At 43.5% G+C, this 20,632-nt stretch overlaps 1 protein-coding gene across 1 annotated transcript in view; it reads left to right on the forward strand.

Moving 5' to 3' along the window:
* LOC126456463 (uncharacterized) overlaps positions 1-20,632 on the forward strand; it is a 274,840-nt gene that overhangs the window by 207,550 nt on the left and 46,658 nt on the right. Inside the window, exons 5-6 of the mRNA XM_050092214.1 lie at positions 11,337-11,430; positions 11,472-11,882. Coding sequence (XP_049948171.1) covers positions 11,337-11,430; positions 11,472-11,882 — 505 coding nt within the window. The remainder of the gene's footprint in view (positions 1-11,336; positions 11,431-11,471; positions 11,883-20,632) is intronic.

Raw genomic sequence — 20,632 nt, forward strand, 5'->3', positions numbered from 1 at the left:
TCGAACTCAGAACCTTGCAAGGTTCGGAGGAGAGCTTCAGCGAAGTTTGGAAAGGGGAGACGAGATACTGGCAGAAATAAAGCTGTGAGGACCGGTCGTGTGTCGTACTTGGCTAGCTCAGTCGGGCGCCCCCTGTAATAAAAAAAGACTGAGAGAATGGATCCACGATGGACTTGGACGGGTGTCATGTGACGTCCTCCCCGACCAAATGGAAAGAACAATAAAGGCAAAGGTCACGAGTTCGAGTCTCGGTCTGACACATACTTTTAATCTGCCAGGAAGTTTCATACCAGTGCACACACCGCTGTAGATTGAAGATTTCTTTCCAAAATTCTAATTTACACTGAAATTTCAATTCTCGATCGCCTTATCCTCTGCAGTACATGGTTTTCAACATCATTCAAAGGTACGTCGAATGTTCCTCTAATCAACTTTACTTCTATCTCTGAGAAAAATCGTTTCACAAAGCATTTTATTGTTCTCTTCCTTTTATTTATTTTTTAGTCTTGCTGGAGATAAATAAAATGTTCAGTATTCTGTTATTATTAAGAATATGTGGATCAAGACAAAGAAAGTTTCATTTTATGGTATGATTTGCCATTTTTCGACACTTCATTTACTTAGCTAGCAGCAGCTGTTCGTGAAATATTTCAGTTTTCCCCTCAAGTCACTAATTATGTTAGCTCAATTATTTTGATTGCTTTCAAGCAATTAATCTATCTATCTCTCTCTCTCTCTTTTTTTTTTGCAAAACTAAACCTCATTCTGGTCAATTTCGTTCCCCATTTGCCTATTTGTCCGTTCCCCACTCTTGGTGTAGCTACCAGAGAAGTATTTTTAGCGATCTGCGAAGCGACATTTACTTTTGTCCGAAATGTCTTATTTTATCTGTAATGTAGAGAAGTGAACCATGAACTTTTTAATACGTCAAATACAGGTTATTTTGTGTCACACTTGCTACATACGACCACAGTCAGGTCTAGAAATTTCTTGAGCTGAGTAGCAATGTAGTTAATAATTTGGCACTACAGGTTCCCTTGTGCAATTATAATTTGCAATGATCAGCAGGCACAGTTTCAGAAGGGTGAGTGGGATTTTTAGAGAGCTATTGATTTGGAAATTATTAAACGTAAAGATCACGGAAGTCAAAGATGAGAGAGAGAATCTCCATATTCCGTTGGACAGATTGTTTGACTGGCTTGTCACGGTTAGATGTTGTACAGTAGCATCAGTAATTTTTTCGCTGTTTAAACGTATAAGCAGTTGACTGTCCTGTAGTCCGCCCCCGGTAGCTCTGAGTGGTCAGCGCGAGACTGTCAATCCAAAGGGCCCGGGTTCGATTCCCGGCTGGGTCGGAGGTTTTCTCCGCTCAGGGACTGGGTGTTGTGTTGTCCTAATCATCATCATTTCATCCCCATCGACGCGCAAGTCGCCGCAGTGGCGTCAAATCGAAAGACTTGCACCAGGCGAACGGTCTACCCGACGGGAGGCCCTCGTCACACGACATTTTTATTTTTACTGTCCTGTAACTCAGAAATCATATAAGGCTCAATGTTGGACAGTAGGTAACTCTTGCTGACGCTCATACTTTTTGGATACTACTTTTGTCTTTGAAAAAACCACGTTGAATAGATTACAAAACCGGTTTTAGAGACCATTAAGACATCAGTAGCCCCTCATTGTCAGTAATGAGACTGTCACAGAGTTAATGTCACTGTTCAAGCTCACAAAACAGCTGGGCACTAATGCAACACGACAAATGATTCATAAGTAATGGAATCAGTCTCAATTCTCTTTTGACACATTAAGTAAAATATTCAGAACACTAGCCAGTTAGACATTCGCCAAAGGAACTAATCCATTCAGCTTATCACCTTGCAGCTTTTACGGACACGTGTAACACGTAGTGAAAATTTACAGAATTCAATCTGAACTGCAGCTGTTAGTTGATAAATTGACCAGTTTTTCGATAAGGGGAAGATAACCTTCGATATGTTTGACATCGGAAAAAAAGCTCTGCAGCATTGTAATCGTGTATAGGTGCTCAAAGAAAATTTGTGTCACGACGACTATATTCACAAGCGAAATGACCGCTTTTGACAGAAACCACCTGCCTCATCGAGCTGATAAAGAAAGACTGCTGCCTTAGAAGTGATAAAACTTGCGCTACATTATACTAGTAGTGACCGCTACCTGCTTCGTACCATAGCCGTCACATTAAAACCCCTCTCGTAACGGAAGTAAAACTAGAGGATGGTGGTATATGAGAAGAGCTTTGGTGAATTCCATGAATAATGAAGGAGGATTAGGGTTCAACCTTCTGTATCCGTGGAGCAAATTGCACGAAACAGCAAGATACAGTACGGCAAAAGTTTGAATCAGCCGGACGAATAAGAAGAAGAAGAATAATTCTCCGATGGCGAAGCCAAATCATCTATTATATTCGTTAAGGCTAAATATTGAAAACCCAAATACTTCCTCCCAGTTCGTAACTCCGTTTTATAAATTCTTGATGAACATTCCATCTCTCTCTCCCTCCCTCCCTCCCTCTCTCTCTCTCTCTCTCTGTCACACACACACACACACACACACACACACACACAATCATAGTAAACAAAATACAAACTACACGTCTCCGTAACTCACAGGACGCCACCTAAAACGGTTATACTTTCCAACAGGCGCGTTAGGCATGTTATTCGGTTATTCATAAAGTATACATGTCACCTACAGCTTAGGTCGAAAACTTTCAGAGCATTCCTTGTAACAAGAAAATTTATTACATGTGCATAAAAGTGCGAGTACTTCCTTCATTCCAAAACAGAGCTAAGCGATCAACGGGTACAATGTATCAACTACTAAAATCGTTAATATACAATTATTAATCGATATGAAGTAAGAAGTAGTTGAACAACCTCCTGAGAAAGTTGACGCATTCCTCTCATGTAACAACGTCTAATGCAGCTTTGGACTTACTTCATTTTTAAGACAGCCACCATTCTAGGTTAAATTCCACTAGATGAAAATAAGAAGAAAGTAATGATGCCCCATTAATATCAAAGTAGGGGTCTATATTTCTTTATTAACATTTGACCATCTTGGTCAAATAAACCATTGACTCTTGGCTTTACAGCTAAATCAGTGCAGGTTGTTGACCATAACAACAGATTTTCAATTGCTGCTGCTCTTTGCACTTCAGAAATCATAAGGAATTTTGTCACAGAAAATTCTCCTAAGCTGAAAATCAATAACTATAGGTTCCCTTAGCCAGTACTCTCAGTCAGAAAATCAATATAAAAGTCCCCACAAACAGTCGTTCTATAGTTAAGTCTGCGTAACCTTATTAAAAAAATGTTTCCACCTGCTTCAGAAAGCTTAGGTAACGTCCTCATGGTGGTCCGTAAACATTAACTATTACAAGTATGTGTATTTCCTATCCTCTTTTGTGGCACAGCATTCGAAGAACTGTTCTGTAGGATAATCATTAACCGGAATGATCTGCTACAGTTAGCTTGCACACTTCAAGAAGAATCCGATCAATTTCCAAGATTTCTATATGACAGCTTGATATGCAGCGATCTGCTTTCATCCCATATATCCTTCCAATATTCTATTTGGATATAGGAGGTTAGTTCTTCTTATTAATGAGGCTTCTGATGTTTTCGTTAGCTGTGCAAATAGTCTGTTACCAGAATCATTCAGATACAAACAAGGCCTTGTGTGACGTACATCATTTACATCCAAGTTACGGAAATACTGAAAAACATGAACTGGTAGCCCCCTTGAAGATGAAGGACAATTCTCCTGCAAAATTCCACTTACAGGGTTTCGGAAACCAATATTAAGTGAAACTCCAAAAGTAAGCTCCAGTAGGAATCATGAAGACAATATTACACTGACTGCAGCGTGCACCGAGGTCTTTTCACGCTCAATACTCAATTCAAACAGGATGAAACCCCGACACGTGGTGTTGTGCTAGGTGTCCTTAGCTATGCATTTCGTTGCGGTTTTTCAGAGATTGTATGCAGATGTAAAAGATTTTTAGGGAAGGAACAGCCTTGTAATGGTGTGGTAGAACTTTTCTTTGGGGAATTTCATATCGGACCTTAATAGCGGCGCTACCCCAATGCTTTGTGTGACAAGTGACATCACGGGATAACATCTCGACACTCAGCGTTGACTTTAGCTGCTGCACAAGCTGTCAGATGTAGGTCACGCCTCTTCCCACGGTCTGGTAGCTACTGGCGCGGAAGTCCCGGGTTCGATTCTCCTGGCGTGGAACGGGGTCCCCTAAATCTCGCGAAACCAGCAACTAGATGAGTGCACTTTTTATTAAATAAATAGTGAGACTGACATGAAGGGCGCCGAAATCATTGACACCATGCAAGGAGCCAAAGACCATTCTTTTATTTACTTACTAGACATTCACAAATTCTATTCCGATTGAGCGGGATTCGTGCTATATTGTAGTACATCACTCTGCAAAAAGCATTTGCAGTCATCTGTGGTTCAAGGACATTGACTTCATGCAGCACATAATTGGATAATTGATGACTAGTATTTGTTAGTACGTCAGATAGGGTCTGGGAGACAGAGTCTTGCCCGCGCTAAAAGTGTTGCGGTGGAAACTGGAAACTTTAGACGTCAGAAGCAGCTTTACATTCATTGCGAAATTTGTTCTCAAAGACATTAATGGGTGATCCATGATTTTGGAGGTAGAGGCCCCCCAAGCTCGATGATGTCTATAAATCAGATTAAATGGAAGACATGACCGATTCTGGACTTTCGAAGTGTTACCAGCCTACTATTTTTCACTGTGGAAACGATTTGAGTGTGCACCTGAGAGCTGAAATCTCTCATTTTTTTATACCAGTAACACACAATTAAAAGATTACGATACATGGCTGGGAGCTCTGTAATCCACTATCACATTCTGCCTCTGTGGCAGAAAACAGGAACATCAAAAGTTTTAATGTACGAGAAAATAATGTTCTCAGTTTTAGTAGAATAGCAGGAACGCTGCAGCGATCATAGTTATAATGAGTTGCTTGTGTGCAGCCTAAAATGAAGGACTCTGAGATACTGAGGCTCACTTCGTACTTTTCAGAGTTCCGAAACTCAGTCGGTAAAAACGGGAACCCTTACAGGATCGCTTTTTTGTCAGTGTGTCTGTCTGTCTGGTCAATTGTTAACAATCATTTTTCTCAGGAATCGGTAGGCATATCAAGTTGAAATTTATGTCACATACTAAAGGCTGTGGTTCCTTGACGGAGCAAAAAATTTAAGCTTCTAAGTCAATGCAACCAAGAGATCAGTCATTTGTGTCACATATTTTGATACTCGCAAATCCACTCATTAAAACTTATAGGGTACTTCCCGTTGACCTAGAATCATGAAATTTGCCAGGAAGCAAGGTTACACAGTACAAGTAAAGTAAAAAGAAACCGAAAACTATTAATTTGTAATTATATCACACGAAAAAACATTTTTGTCATTTTTTTTGTCCATCTGTCTGTCTGTCCGTCTATTAAGACCTCATTTTCTTAGGAACGAGTGGGCGTATCAACTTCAGATTAATCTCACACGCATAGGTTTGCCGTTCCTTGGTAGTATGAAACATTTAATCTTTTAAGTCAGTGCTATGAAAAGATATGATTATTTATGTCACATATTTTTATACTCGCAAACTCACTCTTCAAAACCTATAGGAAAAGTCTCATTGACATAGAATAATGAAATTTGACAGGAAGGAAGATTTCAAAGTATAAGTAAGAGAAGAAATTCTAAAATTGATAAACTGTAATTATATCACACAAAAAGTAACTTTTCGCCGTTGGAACTTGCATTGCACCCATAGAAAAATATTACTGCGTGCAAATATAAAATATAAGTTGAAGTCCTGATTTACTAAGTAAACGAAAATATTTTATTAGATCTTCTCCCTCTATATGTATAAACTGAAGTCATCTGCTCGCTTCTTTACGTATGTACGGCTAGTCTCAGGAACTACAGTAGAAATTTGATTCGGACTTCCAATGGCCGCGACCGATATCTCGCCAGTATCGATACCGATAACAGGCGAAAATCGTTGAGATTCCCGTTTCCCGGGATGGATGAACTACTTATATGCATTAAATTTGTACGTAGCCCTCAGTACATGAGACCAACTGGCCAATTTTAGTGAAAATCGTCCCTAAAGTTCTAGAGGCGTAGTTGACTCAGAATTGACTGGATCGATAGATAACTGAAAATTAAGGATTTTTCGTTATCATATAAGGGGTTCAAAAACGCATATCTTCTGAGAAATCGAGAAAACCGACTTTGCGAAAGCCGCTTATGTACCAATTAGGCTAGCAGCTGCTACGGCTCTGGCAGAGCGACCAAGGCTGTAGAGCGAAGGACCTGTCTTCGATTCCCACACGCGTTCTAGTTTTTTTCGTATACGTTTTTCTCGGTATCGAAATTGGTAGGAATAGGATGGTTAATAACATAAATAAATCAATAAGGAATAATTCTAATACAGGTAAATATATTTTTCAACTTCGGCTAGGGAATAATTAAAATTTTAATCTTGCTCGTTTTAGATAGCTTCACGTTCCTTTAAACAAAACTTCATAATAACAATTCGCTTCTGGAAACTCGCCGAAAATTTCAAAAACCTGTGGATGCAATAATGATCTGTAGTATCATTCAACTTTCAGAAAGAAACTGGTACACCTGCCTAACATCGTGTAGGGCTCCCTCGAGCACGCAGAAGCGCGGCAACACGACGTGGCATGGAGTAACTAATGTCTGAAGTAGTGCTGGAGGTAGCTGACACCATGAATACTGCAGGGCTGACCATAAATCCGTAAGAGCACGAGGGAGAGGACATCTCATCTGAACAGCACTTTGCAAGGCATCCAAGATACGCTCAATAACGTTCATGTCTAGGGAGTCTTGCGGCCAGCAGAAGTGTTTAAACTCAGAAAAGTATTCCTGGATCCACTCTGTAGCAATTCTGGACGTCTGGGGTGTCGCATTTTCCTGTTGGAATTGTCCATGTCGGTCGGAATGCACAATGGACATGAACGGATGGAGGTGATTAGACAGGATGCCTAAGTACGTGTCACCTGTCAGAGTCGTATCCAGACACACCAGGGATCTCATATCACTCCAACTGCACACGCCCCACACCATTACAGAGCCTCCACCAGCTTTAACAGTCCCCTGCTGACATGCAGAGTCCATAGAGACATGTGGTTATCTCCATACCAGTACACGTCCACCCGCTCGAAACAATTTGAAACGAGACTCGTCCGAGCAGGAAACATGCTTCCAGTCATCAACAGTCCAATGTCGGTGCTGACGGTCCCAGGCGAGGCGTAAAGCTTTGTGTCGAGCAGTCATCAAGGGTACACGAGTGGGCCTTCGGCTCCGAAAGCCCGTATCGTTGATGTTTCGTTGAATTGTTCGCACGCTGACACTTGTTGATGGCCCAGCATTGAAATGTGCAACAATCTGCGGAAGGGTTGCACTTCTGTCACGCTGAACGATTCACTTCAGTCGTCGTTAGTCCAGTTCTTGCAGGATCTTTTTCCGGCCGCAGCGATGTCGAGGATTTGATGTTTTACCGGATTCCTGACATTCGCGGTATACTCGTGAAATGGTCGTATGGAGCTATCTCGGAGATGCTGTGTCCCATTGCTCGTGCGCCGACTATAATATCACCATCAAACTCCCTTAAATCTTGGTAACCTGCCATTGTAGCAGCAGTAACCCATCTAACAACTACGCCAAAAGCTTGTTGTCTTATAGTATATAGGCGTTGCAGACCCCGCAACTGTTTGAAGGAATGTGAAGGCGTGTAATAAAGTGAATAAAAGAGCCATTGTAAGTCTATCAGGATTAAAATTTTAAATATTCACTATCCAAGTTCTTTGACGAATATAGAGGGTCTTTCACGAGTCCTATCACAGGCTTCAAGGGTTTGTAGAAGGGACTAATCAGATAAAGTTTTAACTGGGAATCCACGTCTCGAGCGTAGCGCTTGGATGTAAAATCGGTTTGAAGGTCGGATCGAAGATCAGATCGCGGTACGCAAAAAAGCAGAAACAGTGATTTCTGACATGTGCACTCTACAGAAGCTGTTCCGCCGCATGCCCGCGTACGTAGGATCCACACCCTGGCGCGCGTCCGTGAAGCACCGCAACCAACCCTCATAGTTTCTCGCAGCCGTTGTTGGACGAAAACGGCATGTGATGGACGAAGGCGACCCGAATTCGTTCTCGATGCATGCGTTATGCGTCTGTTGCATTTCGTACCGCACCGTTAAGTGGGAGTTTTGAAAGGGATCTGATCTTCCATCTTTTTTCTACATTCAAATGGTACATTTCCGGACTCGGGTTTCTTTCATAACACTGTCTAATTAGTTCCCTCTACAACCCCTGGAAGCCTATAACACGAGTTGTAAAACCACCTCTATTTACCTACCTTGTTGCTATTCGTTGTTGATTTATTTACTTCGTGAACCTCTTATCACCACCAATTTCGATACAGAGAAAAATACATACGAAGAAAACTGCAGAATGCATCTAGGAATCGAACAAATACCCTCCGCTTCTGACCCAGTTTCCTTGGTTGCTCGGCCGGCACCTCTTTCTTTGACAGGTGTTCATCTTACGGGTGCATAACGACCCAGCCAATTTTCATCCGATTGCGTTGCATAAACTTTAGTTCTAATTTTCTCAAAAAAATGAGATATAGTGAATCCAAATATTTTAGAGCCCTTCATTTTAGATGTTACACAAGTGGTCTGCCAAACACAAAATGAATATTGTGAAAAGATAGAAACGTACTTGTGCCATCAGCAGTATGTTTATTCTCTACCGGTTTCAATCAGTACAACCATCTTCACAAGAGAAAACTGTAAGGTACAAGAAAGACGCACATAAAGTATGTACAAGCATAATACAAAATGAGTCATTAAAAAGCTCATATTATAACCATAGTACTTAGACAGTGCACATCATTTGATCAAAAATATATTCGTCAAATATTACCCTCTATTTATTCAGAATGTTCTGTAAACCAATCGCGAACGATTTTGGCCTGGTGAATTGGCACTTTGTCATCGTTGTTTCGGAACATGAAAGTCATAAATGGCTGCAAACAGCCTCCAAGTAGCCGAAGATAACCATTTCGTCAATGAACGATTCAGTTGAACCAGAGGACCCATATAAACACAGCCCACACCATTATGGAGCCACCACCGCCTTGCACAGTGACTTGTTGACAAGTTAGGTCCGCGCCTTCGAGGCAGCTGCGCCACACTCGAAGCCCACCATCAGCCTTACCAACTGAAATCGAGACTCATCTGATCAGCCAACGGTTTTCCAGTAATCTATGTCCAAGAGAGGAGAAGACCTGCAGGCGATGATGTGCTGTGTCGGTCGTCTGCTATCAAGGCCCATTAACGCTAAATTACGCCGCACTGCCCTAACGGATACGTTCGTCGTATGTTCCACATTGATTTCTTCGGTTATTTCACGCAGTGTTGCTTGTCTGTAAGCACTTACAACTCTACACAAACACTGCTGCTCTCGGTCGTTAAGTGAAGGCTGTCGGACCCTGCATTGTAAGTGATTTGAGGTAAAGCCTCACATTTGGTATTCTCGGCACACTCTTGACACCGAAACTGAATGTCCCATGTGCCCGAATGTCCCAACTACCTTTCCGCGTTCAAAGCCTCTTAATTCCTGTCATGCGTCCATAATCACGTCGGAAACATTCACATGAATCACCTGACAACAAATGACAGCTCTGGAAGTGCACTATCGTTTTATTCCTTGTACACGCGATGCTACCGCCTCTGTATATGTACACTACTGGTCATTAAAATTGCTACACCACGAAGATGACGTGCTACAGACGCTGAATTTAACCGACAGGAAGAAGATGCTGTGATATGCAAATGATTAGCTTTTCAGAGCATTCACACAAGGTTGGCGCCGGTGCCGACACCTACAACGTGCTGACATGAGGAAAGTTTCCAACCGATTTCTCATACACAAACAGCAGTTGACCGGCGTTGCCTGGTGAAACGTTATTGAGATGCCTCGTGTAAGGAGGAGAAATGCGTACCATCACGTTTCCGATTTTGATAAAGGTCGGATTGTAGCCTATCGCAATTGCGGTTTATCGTATCGCGACATTGCTGCTCGCGTTGGTCGAGATCCAATCGGTGGGTTCAGGAGGGTAATACGGAACGCCGTGCTGGATCCCAACCGTCTCGTTATCACTAGCAGTCGAGATGACAGGCATCTTATCTGCATGGGTGTAACGGATCGTGCAGCCACGTCTCGATCCCTGAGTCAACAGATGGGGACGTTTGCAAGACAACAAAAATGTGCACGAACAGTTCGACGACGTTTACAGCAGGACGGACTATCAGCTCGGAGACCATGGCTGCGGTTACCCTTGACGCTGCATCACAGACAGGAGCGCCTGCGATGGTGTACTCAACGACGAACCTGGGTGCACGAATGGCAAAACGTAATTTTTTCGGATGAATCCAGGTTCTGTTTACAGCATCATGATGGTCGCATCCGAGTTTGGCGACATCGCGGTGAACGCACATTGGAAGCGTGTATTCGTCATCGCCATACTGGCGTATCACCCGGCGTGATGGTATGGGGTGCCATTTGTTACACGTCTCGGTCACCTCTTGTTCGCACTGACGGCACTTTGAACAGTGGACGTTACATTGCAGATGTGTTACGCCTCGTGGCTCTACCCTTCATTCGATCTCTACGAAACCCTACATTTTAGCAGGATAATGCACGACCGCATGTTGCAGGTCCTGTACTGGCCTTTCTGGATACAGAAAATGTTCGACTGCTGCCCTGACCAGCCCATTCTCCAGATCTCTTACCAGTTGTAAACGTCTGGTCTATGGTGGCCGAGCAACTGGCTCGTCACAATACGCCAGTCACTACTCTTGATGAACTGTGGTATCGTGTTGAAGCTGCATGGGCAGCTGTACCTGTACACGCCATCCAAGCTCTGTTTGACTCAATGCCCAGGCGTATCAAGGCCGTTACTACGGCCAGAGATGGTTGTTCTGGGTACTGACTTCTCAGGATCTATGCACCCAAATTGCGTGAAAATGTTATCAAATGTCAGTTCTAGTATATTTGTCCAATGAATACACGTTTATTATCTGCATTTCTTCTTGGTGTAGCAATTTTAATAGCCAGTAGTGTATATATCGCTACTTTTGTCACATCAGTGTACGTAATCTGTATATAAGAGTGATGGGACCCTCACTAACGGCAGTGATGCGCTGTCATTTGCAGATGACGACGACGATGACGATGACGACGTTCCAGTGCAGCCGGTGGTGGCCGCGGCACCAGCGCAGCCCGCCGCCCCCGCGGCCGTCGCTCCGGCGCAGGCAGCGCCTGCCGCTGCCGCCCCCGCCGCCGCCGCAGCCGCCGCCGCCGCCGCAGCCGCAGCCTCCGAAGAAACGGCCGCCTCGGCGGACTACACAGCGCCGGGTGAGCAAGCGCAGCCGCTGCAGTACGACGACGCGGAGGCGGACGCCGAAGCGGACAGCCAGGCGGAGGCGGAGTCCGCCGAGGAGGCGGCGGAGGCCGTGCCCGACGCGTCGGAGGTGCGCCCGGAGGCGGTCGCGGCGCCGCCCCCCGCCGTCCAGGAGCCGGTCGGCGCCGGCGGCGACGACGACGACGATGACGACGACGACGATGACGACGACGACCTGGGCGTCGGCGACCTCGACGAGGACGACGACGACGACGATGACGACGACGATGACGAAGACGACGACGAAGACGACGACGATCTGGACGTCACCGACGACGTCATCGAGGCGAAGAGATCACGTGAGTCCGCAAAAGCCAATCTTGCCTGATTACGCGCCCGATCGCGGGGCGCCCGGCGAACGTACGAACACTCTCGCGCGTCTCGTTATTTATTTTAATTTATATATTTATTTTAAATATTTATTCGACGCCTACGTGTGGAAGATGAGAAGTGAGCGGTTGGCTTCGCAACTACGGAAGAGACACGTGTGGACTTCTCACAGACTACCTTTTTTTTTGTGGTGCGAAAAGGGCGCTACCTTTGGGCTGAAAATAACTCGACCAAAGTAGAAATACTATTAACCTCCTTCTGTTGCCCTGTACACTCGGAAATCTGTGCTGCCTATAATGTACGCATGGAGGATGAGTCCTGGTTTCGCGACCAGTAAATGTCACGTTGTGTGGTGACTGTAGATGCTCAGGGATCTAATGTGTACATTTTTACTGACTGAATCCGTGTAATGTGTCAGAAATTACAGAGTGATTCAATACACAAATTTTAATCAAAAAATGTGTTGTTATTTGAGCAGAAACATGTACCTGTCGAAAACCTCAAACTACTAAGCGGCGTGACATCTACTAATTCACGATAACTGTTCTTATAAGACTAATAATCTACTAACGACCATCTAGCACATTTCAATGTAACACTGATAAAACAGTACGAACATTTTAACCCATAAACATAAACATCTGGTTTCGGCATGAAATATCACTTCTTTGTTTATTAGCTGTGTAACTGGCTTCTCATCTAACTGTTTTCGAATAACTGAGGGTGCTTCGATTTGTTAACACTTAAAATTCGGATACGCCTTCGTAAATATGTCCTTCTTATAATCGAGGAAGTTCAGTATAGTTTTCCATTTGTCGTCTACCTGAGGTTGTGAAACTGGTGGTTATTACCGTTCAAAATTTCCTGCGAACGATTGCATGTTTCTCTGGTTGCGACAACTGTCACTGGCTAAAATCTCTAATATTAAAAGATCCATTTTTAATCCGTCTGTAAATGCTTCTAACTACACATGAAATGTATTTCACAGTTCAATTCTCTTCAGATCCCAATTTGTACTCCTAAACTGTCATAGGAAAGGGACGAACATTTCCTTAACACAGAATAAGTCAAGGATTCTACCACGAGTTCGAATGACTGATAAATCTCCCGAAAAGGATCTCTCCCTCTCTCTTTATTTCTTTTCTTGTCAGTCAAGTGATGTCAAAGTTTTATCATTTCGATCTATAGGCCGTTTTGGTTCTGTCTTGCAGGGCAGTTTCTGTTATCCTGGGTAAGATCATGTCAGTTTAGGGCTATGAGCAGTCAGGAAACTTCGCATCTTTTTCTTACTATTTACAACTTTCTATCTGTCACGAAATACACGTTTACTGGAAGATCAAATAATAAAATTTGCAACATGAAAGAGACGACAGGTCTTTCAATGGGATAAAATTAAAAAAATTGCTTACAGCTCTCACTGAGTTTATTACATCAACGAACATGTACGGTTTAATCATTATATTTGAACTGCTCTAGTACGATTTGTGAACCGACTGAAAGCGTTAACTCATCACTGGCTCCTCTTCCTCCTTTCCAAAGATCACAATGACTCTCCCACAATGACAATAGCAGTCCAGAAAAGGGATGTAGTGCAAACTGTGGCCTTAGTACAAGTATAATTCGTAGCTGGAAACGAAGTTGTTTTGCTCTTGGAGGATCAGTGGCAGAAAAATCCAACCTCCATTAGAATCTCAAGCCTGCGTCCGTTCTCTATTTCTACAGCAATGCTGGCGGCCACTGGCGCAAGACCAAACTTCAAGTCGCTTCTTGAGGTATGCTAGAGACAGCAGTTTTAAACTGTTTTAAATCGGTGGATAACTGCCAAGTTTCCTATCCTCTGGGGTTCATCCCAGTCGGTACTAGAAATTTTTTTCCCTCTAACTTTCACCTTAGGCAATAACATGTAATGTGAAACATGCGAAGTTGTACTGTGGTTCGGAATCCATGATAAACTGTAGGTATCCCTGTAATTTGTCTGTGTAAATCAGTTCAAAGATGGGGTAATGCAAGAGCATATCACCTGCAATAGAAGCATGCCTAGTGAAACAGTGCGGTGTTGAAACTAAGCTTTAGGTTGAGGACAACTTAATATATTTTAAATGACCAACACGGATCATGCTCAGTTAAGACTCATAGTATATCAGCATTTGACGTTTGAGTTGGTTTAAAAACAACTTACATTTACATAGTACCTCACTGGTGCCTGTTAGAATAGCGTACGGTCCTCAACATTTATATGCAGCCAAAGAAACAGAACTGCTGATCACAGAGTCCATACAAGAGGCTCAGGTGCTCCTCCTGTCCCTTCTCCCCCACTATTGCGCACATGATTTATTTAGAAGAGCTCATATACGATCACTTATTGCGCAGAATCGTCTGTTTCGACTTCTTCGGCTGGCGTCTGTTTCATTGATGATCTGCCGCTTCACCACCACTACTAGCTTACATTCTCAAAGAATTATCCTTCATCATCCATGATGAGAATATCAGCCACTCGCGCTGACGAAACGCCTGCTTATCAACCAAACAATCATCGGGAAGAACCAGAAGAAGTCGCTTCCAGGCAACAAGCAAAGAATTCGCTTTGAAAGTCGGATTGATTACACGTGAATCACTTGCTTCAACTGGTGGTGTTTTTGAAACGAAGGCGCCCGTTTTCAAACAGGGCTGCAATAACGTTGCATTGCATGATAGGGGTTGCCTGAAGGGAAAAAACCTCTTCTCTATAAGAAGCTCCTTCTTTTGAGTTTGTCAGAAACATCAAGATTCATTCCGTACAATCCAGCATGTTCTCTCCCCATTCCTTGTAAGCTCACCGTCAATTTTTACGAATGAGTGCGTTGTGCAAGCTGCCGCACGTTACTCGATTATAGGAGGAGGATTTTGTGATCTGTTGCTAGACATACGTACATTGCGATCTCAATCTACAACGACCAATCATTTTCTTCTGAAGCATTGTCTAAAAGGAGGCGAGAAACGTGAAAATGAATGCATGGCTCTTTCTCATCGGCACTTGTGCCAGATTGTATTTGCTCTACCCTCTAACTTCAGTAAGAGTGTTGCCACCGCCGTCGTTCCTGGAGAATTGGACAGTCCTATTAACAACAGCGAAGTTAAAACTGTGACCTTATAACTGACACCTTGTGCTTCCTGTTACTAACAGAGAGTGGTGACTTGGCTTCGTACGCTTCTAACGCCTGACTAACACTACACTGACAGACTGGACCATCAGACACCCAACAGACTACCGCCGCCAAACCGCCAACCGCCAACCACCAGGTAAGTCCGGACTCCAGCTCAGCAGCATCGTCACAACATCTTCGGCGGCAACCTCGAGGTAAGTGACCAACACCTGTTACGGGACACCGAGAATTCAATAAGGGCGTCGTAGAAATACATATACACACACTATCCGATCAGTAGTATCCAGACTCCTGTTACTGTCCACCCTTCGCCTTCATGACGACGCGAACTCTGCTGGCCACACTATCAGGAGCTGTCTGAATGTCTTCGAAGGAATGGCAGCTCAAGATCCGAAACCAGAGAAGGTAGTCATGCTGGACGCTGGGGTCTAGAGTGAAGTCGACGTTCTTACTAATAGGTGTTCCATTTGGTTCAGATCGCGGCTCTCGGTAGGCCAGTCTATTTCTGGGATATTACTGTCCACAAATCATTATCTCACAGATGTTGCTGTATGACAGGGTGCATTATCATGCTGATACAAAAAATCATAACAACGAAAAACACGCCCATAATGTTACACTACCTCCTCCGCACTTAACTGTTGACACTATACATGCAGGCGTGTAACGTTCTCCAGGCATTTGCTAAACTCAAACCCTTCCGTAGGACTGGGGCAGGGTATAGCATGATTCATCACTTCAAATTACTCGTTTCCAATCATCCACTGTCCAGTCCTCAAGCTTCTCTTGGCACTGACTACGCAAACGTGTGGCCTGCGAGGAGCTGCTCGAACATTTTAACCCATTCTTTTTCAATCCCTGCGCACAGTCATTGTGCTAGCTGGTCTGCTGGTAGCACTTTGAAACTCACGAGTGATTCCTTCCACTGATATTATGCAATGCTCGACAGTCCCTTTCCGTCAGAACATGACGTCTGACTGGTCTTCATTTTGCTGTGGTTGCTCATTCGCATTTCCATTTCACAATCGCATCACCAACAATCGATTTGGGTAGCTTTAGAAAGGTTGAAACGTCCCTGATTGATCTGTTACTCTGGTGACATCCAACGACTAGTTCACACTCGAAGTCGCTGAGGTGCCCTGATCTACCAATCCTGCTGTTACTTCTTCTCTACTGACAACACAATACTCCCCTCCTTCTTTTGTACTTGCGGGTCCACCTCTCGTGACGTGTAAAAAATGATTCAAATGGCTCTGAGCACTATAGGACTTAACATCTGAGGTCATCGGTCCCCTAGAACTTAGAACTACATAAACCTAACTAACCTAAGGACATTACACACATCCATGCCCGAGGCAGGATTCGAACCTGCGACCGTAGCGGTTGCGCGGTTCCAGACTGAAGCGCCTAGAACCGCCTGGCCACACCGTCCGGCTCGTGACGTGTAGTTGTCAATTCCACATCACATAGGGGTGTCCCGATACTTTCGATCAGATAGTGAACATACCCAGCAAACCAATGTACAGTACTGGCAGAGTGTAGTTCGCCCCAAAATTAACGGTTTACTGTCCCATTACATTCGCCTATTGAGGTCTCTATGGCAGATATAAGATGCTGACGGCAGAATGGTGGCACTAAAAGTTCTCTAATTTGGATAAAATCGTTTTGGGCATTAGGCCGCGTAATTATGAAACACTAAAACAACTTCCTTTAGGTTCAAACTTCCTGGCAGATTAAAACTGTGTGCCGGACCGAGACTCGAACTCGGAACCTTTGCCTTTCGCGGGCAAGTGCTCCACCCAAGCACGACCCACGACCCGTCCTCACAGCTTTACTTCTGCCAGTACCTCGTCTCCTACCTTCCAAACTTTACAGAAGCTCTCCTGCGAACCTTGCAGGACTAGCACTCCTGAAAGAAAGGATATTGCGGAGACATGGCTTAGCTACAGCCTGGGGGATGTTTCCAGAGTGAGATTTTCACTCTGCAGCGGAGTGTGCGCTGATATGAAACTTCCTGACAGATTAGGTTGTTTCTGGCTTTATCTCCTGGTATTCACCAAAGAATTTTCTTCCTCCAACTACTATCCATTCGTGTAGCTGCGTGTTGTGCTCTCTCCCGCTTAATTTTCATTACGGTCATAGTTATATCTTGTACTCGATATTCGATGTTTAAGTTAATACCTGAAACGTGGCAGTTGTTGGTTGTAGTACAGTATAGAGGGAAGATAGATCTCGCCATATGAAAATTATACAGACATTTGGAGGAAAGAGAAGCAGCTGTGTGATTATCAAGAGCTCAGACGGCAACCCAGAGCTAAGCAAAGAAGGGAAAACCGAAAGGTAGAAGGAGTATATAGAGGATATACAAGGAAGATGAACTTGAAGGCAATATAATAGAAATGGAAGAGGGTGTAGATAAAGATGAGATGGGAGATATCATACTGCGAGAAGAATTCGACAGAGTACTGGAAGACCTAAGTAGAAACAAGGCCTCAGGAGTAGACGACATTCCTTTAAGTTATTGAGACTCTTTCGAGAACCAACCTCATGACAAAATTATTTGTTGTACACGATATATGGGATGGACTGTACACCCTCTGTCCTAAAGAAGAATTTAATAATTCCAAATGCGAAGAAGGCTAGTGCTGACGTCAAAATTAAGGTAGACATCTTTGTCTCAAATAATTCACTGCCACAGCGAAGTTACATAACGAGATAGCGAGAAAAGAAAAAAAATCTTTTCGGGCGTTCATAGTAGCCTGTTTTTCCGGGTCACCGCGAGGGTGAGGAAGTGCGATCATTACTAAGTGTGTTTCTGTCCATGGAGTGTATTATGTAATGAAACAGGACATCAGTCCGATGGGTCATATGGCAGTCACAGCGCAATGATGCCATTCGTAGTACCGTTGAGGCGTCCGTTGGTACGAAAGTTTTCATTATACATTCAAACCCGAATGGCTTGGTTGAACTAATTGTTTGAAGTTTCCTCTTCCTTAGACATAGTTGAGCACTAAATGCCATGATCTAGTTTCTGTTTCGAACTATTTGAAGATTTTTATTAAAAAAACAGATAATTTTTCGGGAACGGTCTAAAAACAAAAATTTTCTCTTTGCGTTTCGCCTTCTATCTGAGTTAGAGTTATTCGCTCCGTTATCGCCCGTGATAGTTCAGATTCTGTTTTCACGTCCTCATCAGCGTCTGTTAAGCTCCAAATACACAACGCAAGAACAGGTGAACGATCGATGAGACCTACTTACTGCGTGTAATAACTGGAGGGTGAACCGACCAATAATCGCGCAGACTCTGCCGCGCCTGTGCACTAAGGTGATATGTTCACTCCCTCACTGTTTCACTGTTACGAAACGAACGAATGCTAATTAAACAGCAGTAAAGAGGTCTCCATTGGCGACCACGATGATTAGCGTTCGTACACTCTTTTTTTTTTTTTACTAGTGCGGGTATCGTTCCTAAGGCAAGTTTAACTCTACCATCGGCAATAATTCATTAGAGCAGACTTCCCTCTATGCGTTAGTTTGAGCTTCGCTTATTGCTCAGCATCAGTGGCATACCGAATTAACTCTGCCAAACGTCCGCTCACGCGTGGCACACACTCGAAAGTCACGAGTCACGAAAGGAAGCACAGTGTGTCGGGCTGCACGTGAAGCCACGCATCCCCAGAGTCAGGAGTAAGAGCCTGAACAGACAACACATTGTTCAACACATTCTTGCCGTTGCGGAAGCCCGCGAACAACAATATGTTTGCTTAACATCTGTGGTATTCACGCTACACGTACTATTAAGGCGTTCAGAGTTTTTGGGTGGTTTACACTTCCAATTTTCGCTCATTCTCATCGCAATTTTCAGTCAAAATACCCCGTATTTCATGGTTCAATCAACAAGATCCAGTTTTTATTGTTGGGAAGTCAAACTTGAGAATTTGTTCGAGAGAAGGATGATGGAAACTGTCATATCCTTATTTGGAGCTGCTGGCTTGCTACTGAATGAACAATGTCAACTGTCTGCGAAATGGCTTTATAACCAGAATTCGAAGCTATGTATTGAAACTTATTTTAGATTATGCTTGGAAACAGTGGAATGGGGTCTTTATCCTTTCCTCGCCAGAAAGTGTGCCGCACAAGTGGCCGAAATAAAAAAAATTCAATATCCAAATTTGATTTCTGAATGAAATACCAATTGCATAATATTTCCTCATATAGGGTGATCCAGCTACCCCTACCTATCGGTTTTATGCAATCTTAAACACCTTCAAACACCACTTGCACAATTTTTGCATTCCCTCCTTCGCAACGGGCAAACTATTAGCGCTACGGAAAAAATAAACAGGACCTTTTTGTAGAATATTTAATGCAGTTTTATTTTGTACTGGGATACATTTTCGCTATAGGGTGGATATTTCGAACTATTCAAGAAAAACGTACGAAAGTGCCCTTCAAACACGTTTTTCATGAATAACTTGAAGACTGTGGCTTCCAACGAAAACACAACCCAGTGCAAAACTTAACTGCATTAAACTTCGTACAAAAAAGGCCGTCTTCATTTTTTAAGGACTAATAGTTTGTGCTTAGAACGCGAGAGAATGTAAATATCTCGTGCTTGGTATCTGAAGACATTGCAGGTTGCATAAAACCTACAGGTAGGAGCAGCTGAGTCATCCCGCATACAGAATGCAGACGACATTACTCTTACCCGCACTGTACAGTTGCGCTGAAATAGTAATCAATTGCATATCTGAGTATGTACAGAACTGATCCAAAAAGCAAGTACCGTTCGCGCATGCCTCCCACGCATCTGACAACGCGATGGTCGCACTTGCGCAGTTGCATCCTTCAACTCGACAAAGAAATAGCTTATCCATTTTGTTTCACTACGTTAACGTTTGAGGGCATTCTTTCACGGTAATCACGTTAAAAACTATGCATCGGTCGGTCAGCTGTGAAAGAAGTGCCGTTTTCAAGTTTATGAATGTGACAGATGTTCGACTGTGAGAAATTTATCATCAGATAAGTGAAACTTATGGAGAGAACGCGATGAGTGAGGCAGTGTCCGAAAGTGGGTTTCGATGTTTAACGAAGGAAGGGATAATGTCCAAAAGGAAAAGGGCAATGGACGCCCGCTATTGATTACCGTAGTATTGGTGCGCTGCATCCACGAACAAGTTCGTTGCAAAAGGCGAATAACTATTTATGATGGGTCGCTTCATTTTCATAAAGTGTCGTGATCTATATTACACGAAACTGTGACTGAACACAAAGGCACCGATACGATTGTTTGTGAGGAAGAGAGAGAGAGAGAGAGGGGGGGGGGGAGGGGGTAGATCTCGGGATATAGTGTATTTTTAATATTTTGGAAGACGAATGGCGACTTGTGAGTAGCCACAACAAATTTTCAGACCCCAGTATGTTAAAAACCTGTGTAATACTGACTTTTAAATCTCTTTTTTAAAGGAAAACACAGAAATGCACTTTTTTTCTTTCCCTGTGAGCTAGGGGGAAGGGGAGCGGTTCCCCCTTGCTCGTAGGTACGGGCGCCCTTGACTGAACATTTGCACTACAAA

The sequence above is a fragment of the Schistocerca serialis genome, chromosome 2, assembly GCF_023864345.2.
Source record: "Schistocerca serialis cubense isolate TAMUIC-IGC-003099 chromosome 2, iqSchSeri2.2, whole genome shotgun sequence".
NCBI lineage: Eukaryota > Metazoa > Arthropoda > Insecta > Orthoptera > Acrididae > Schistocerca > Schistocerca serialis.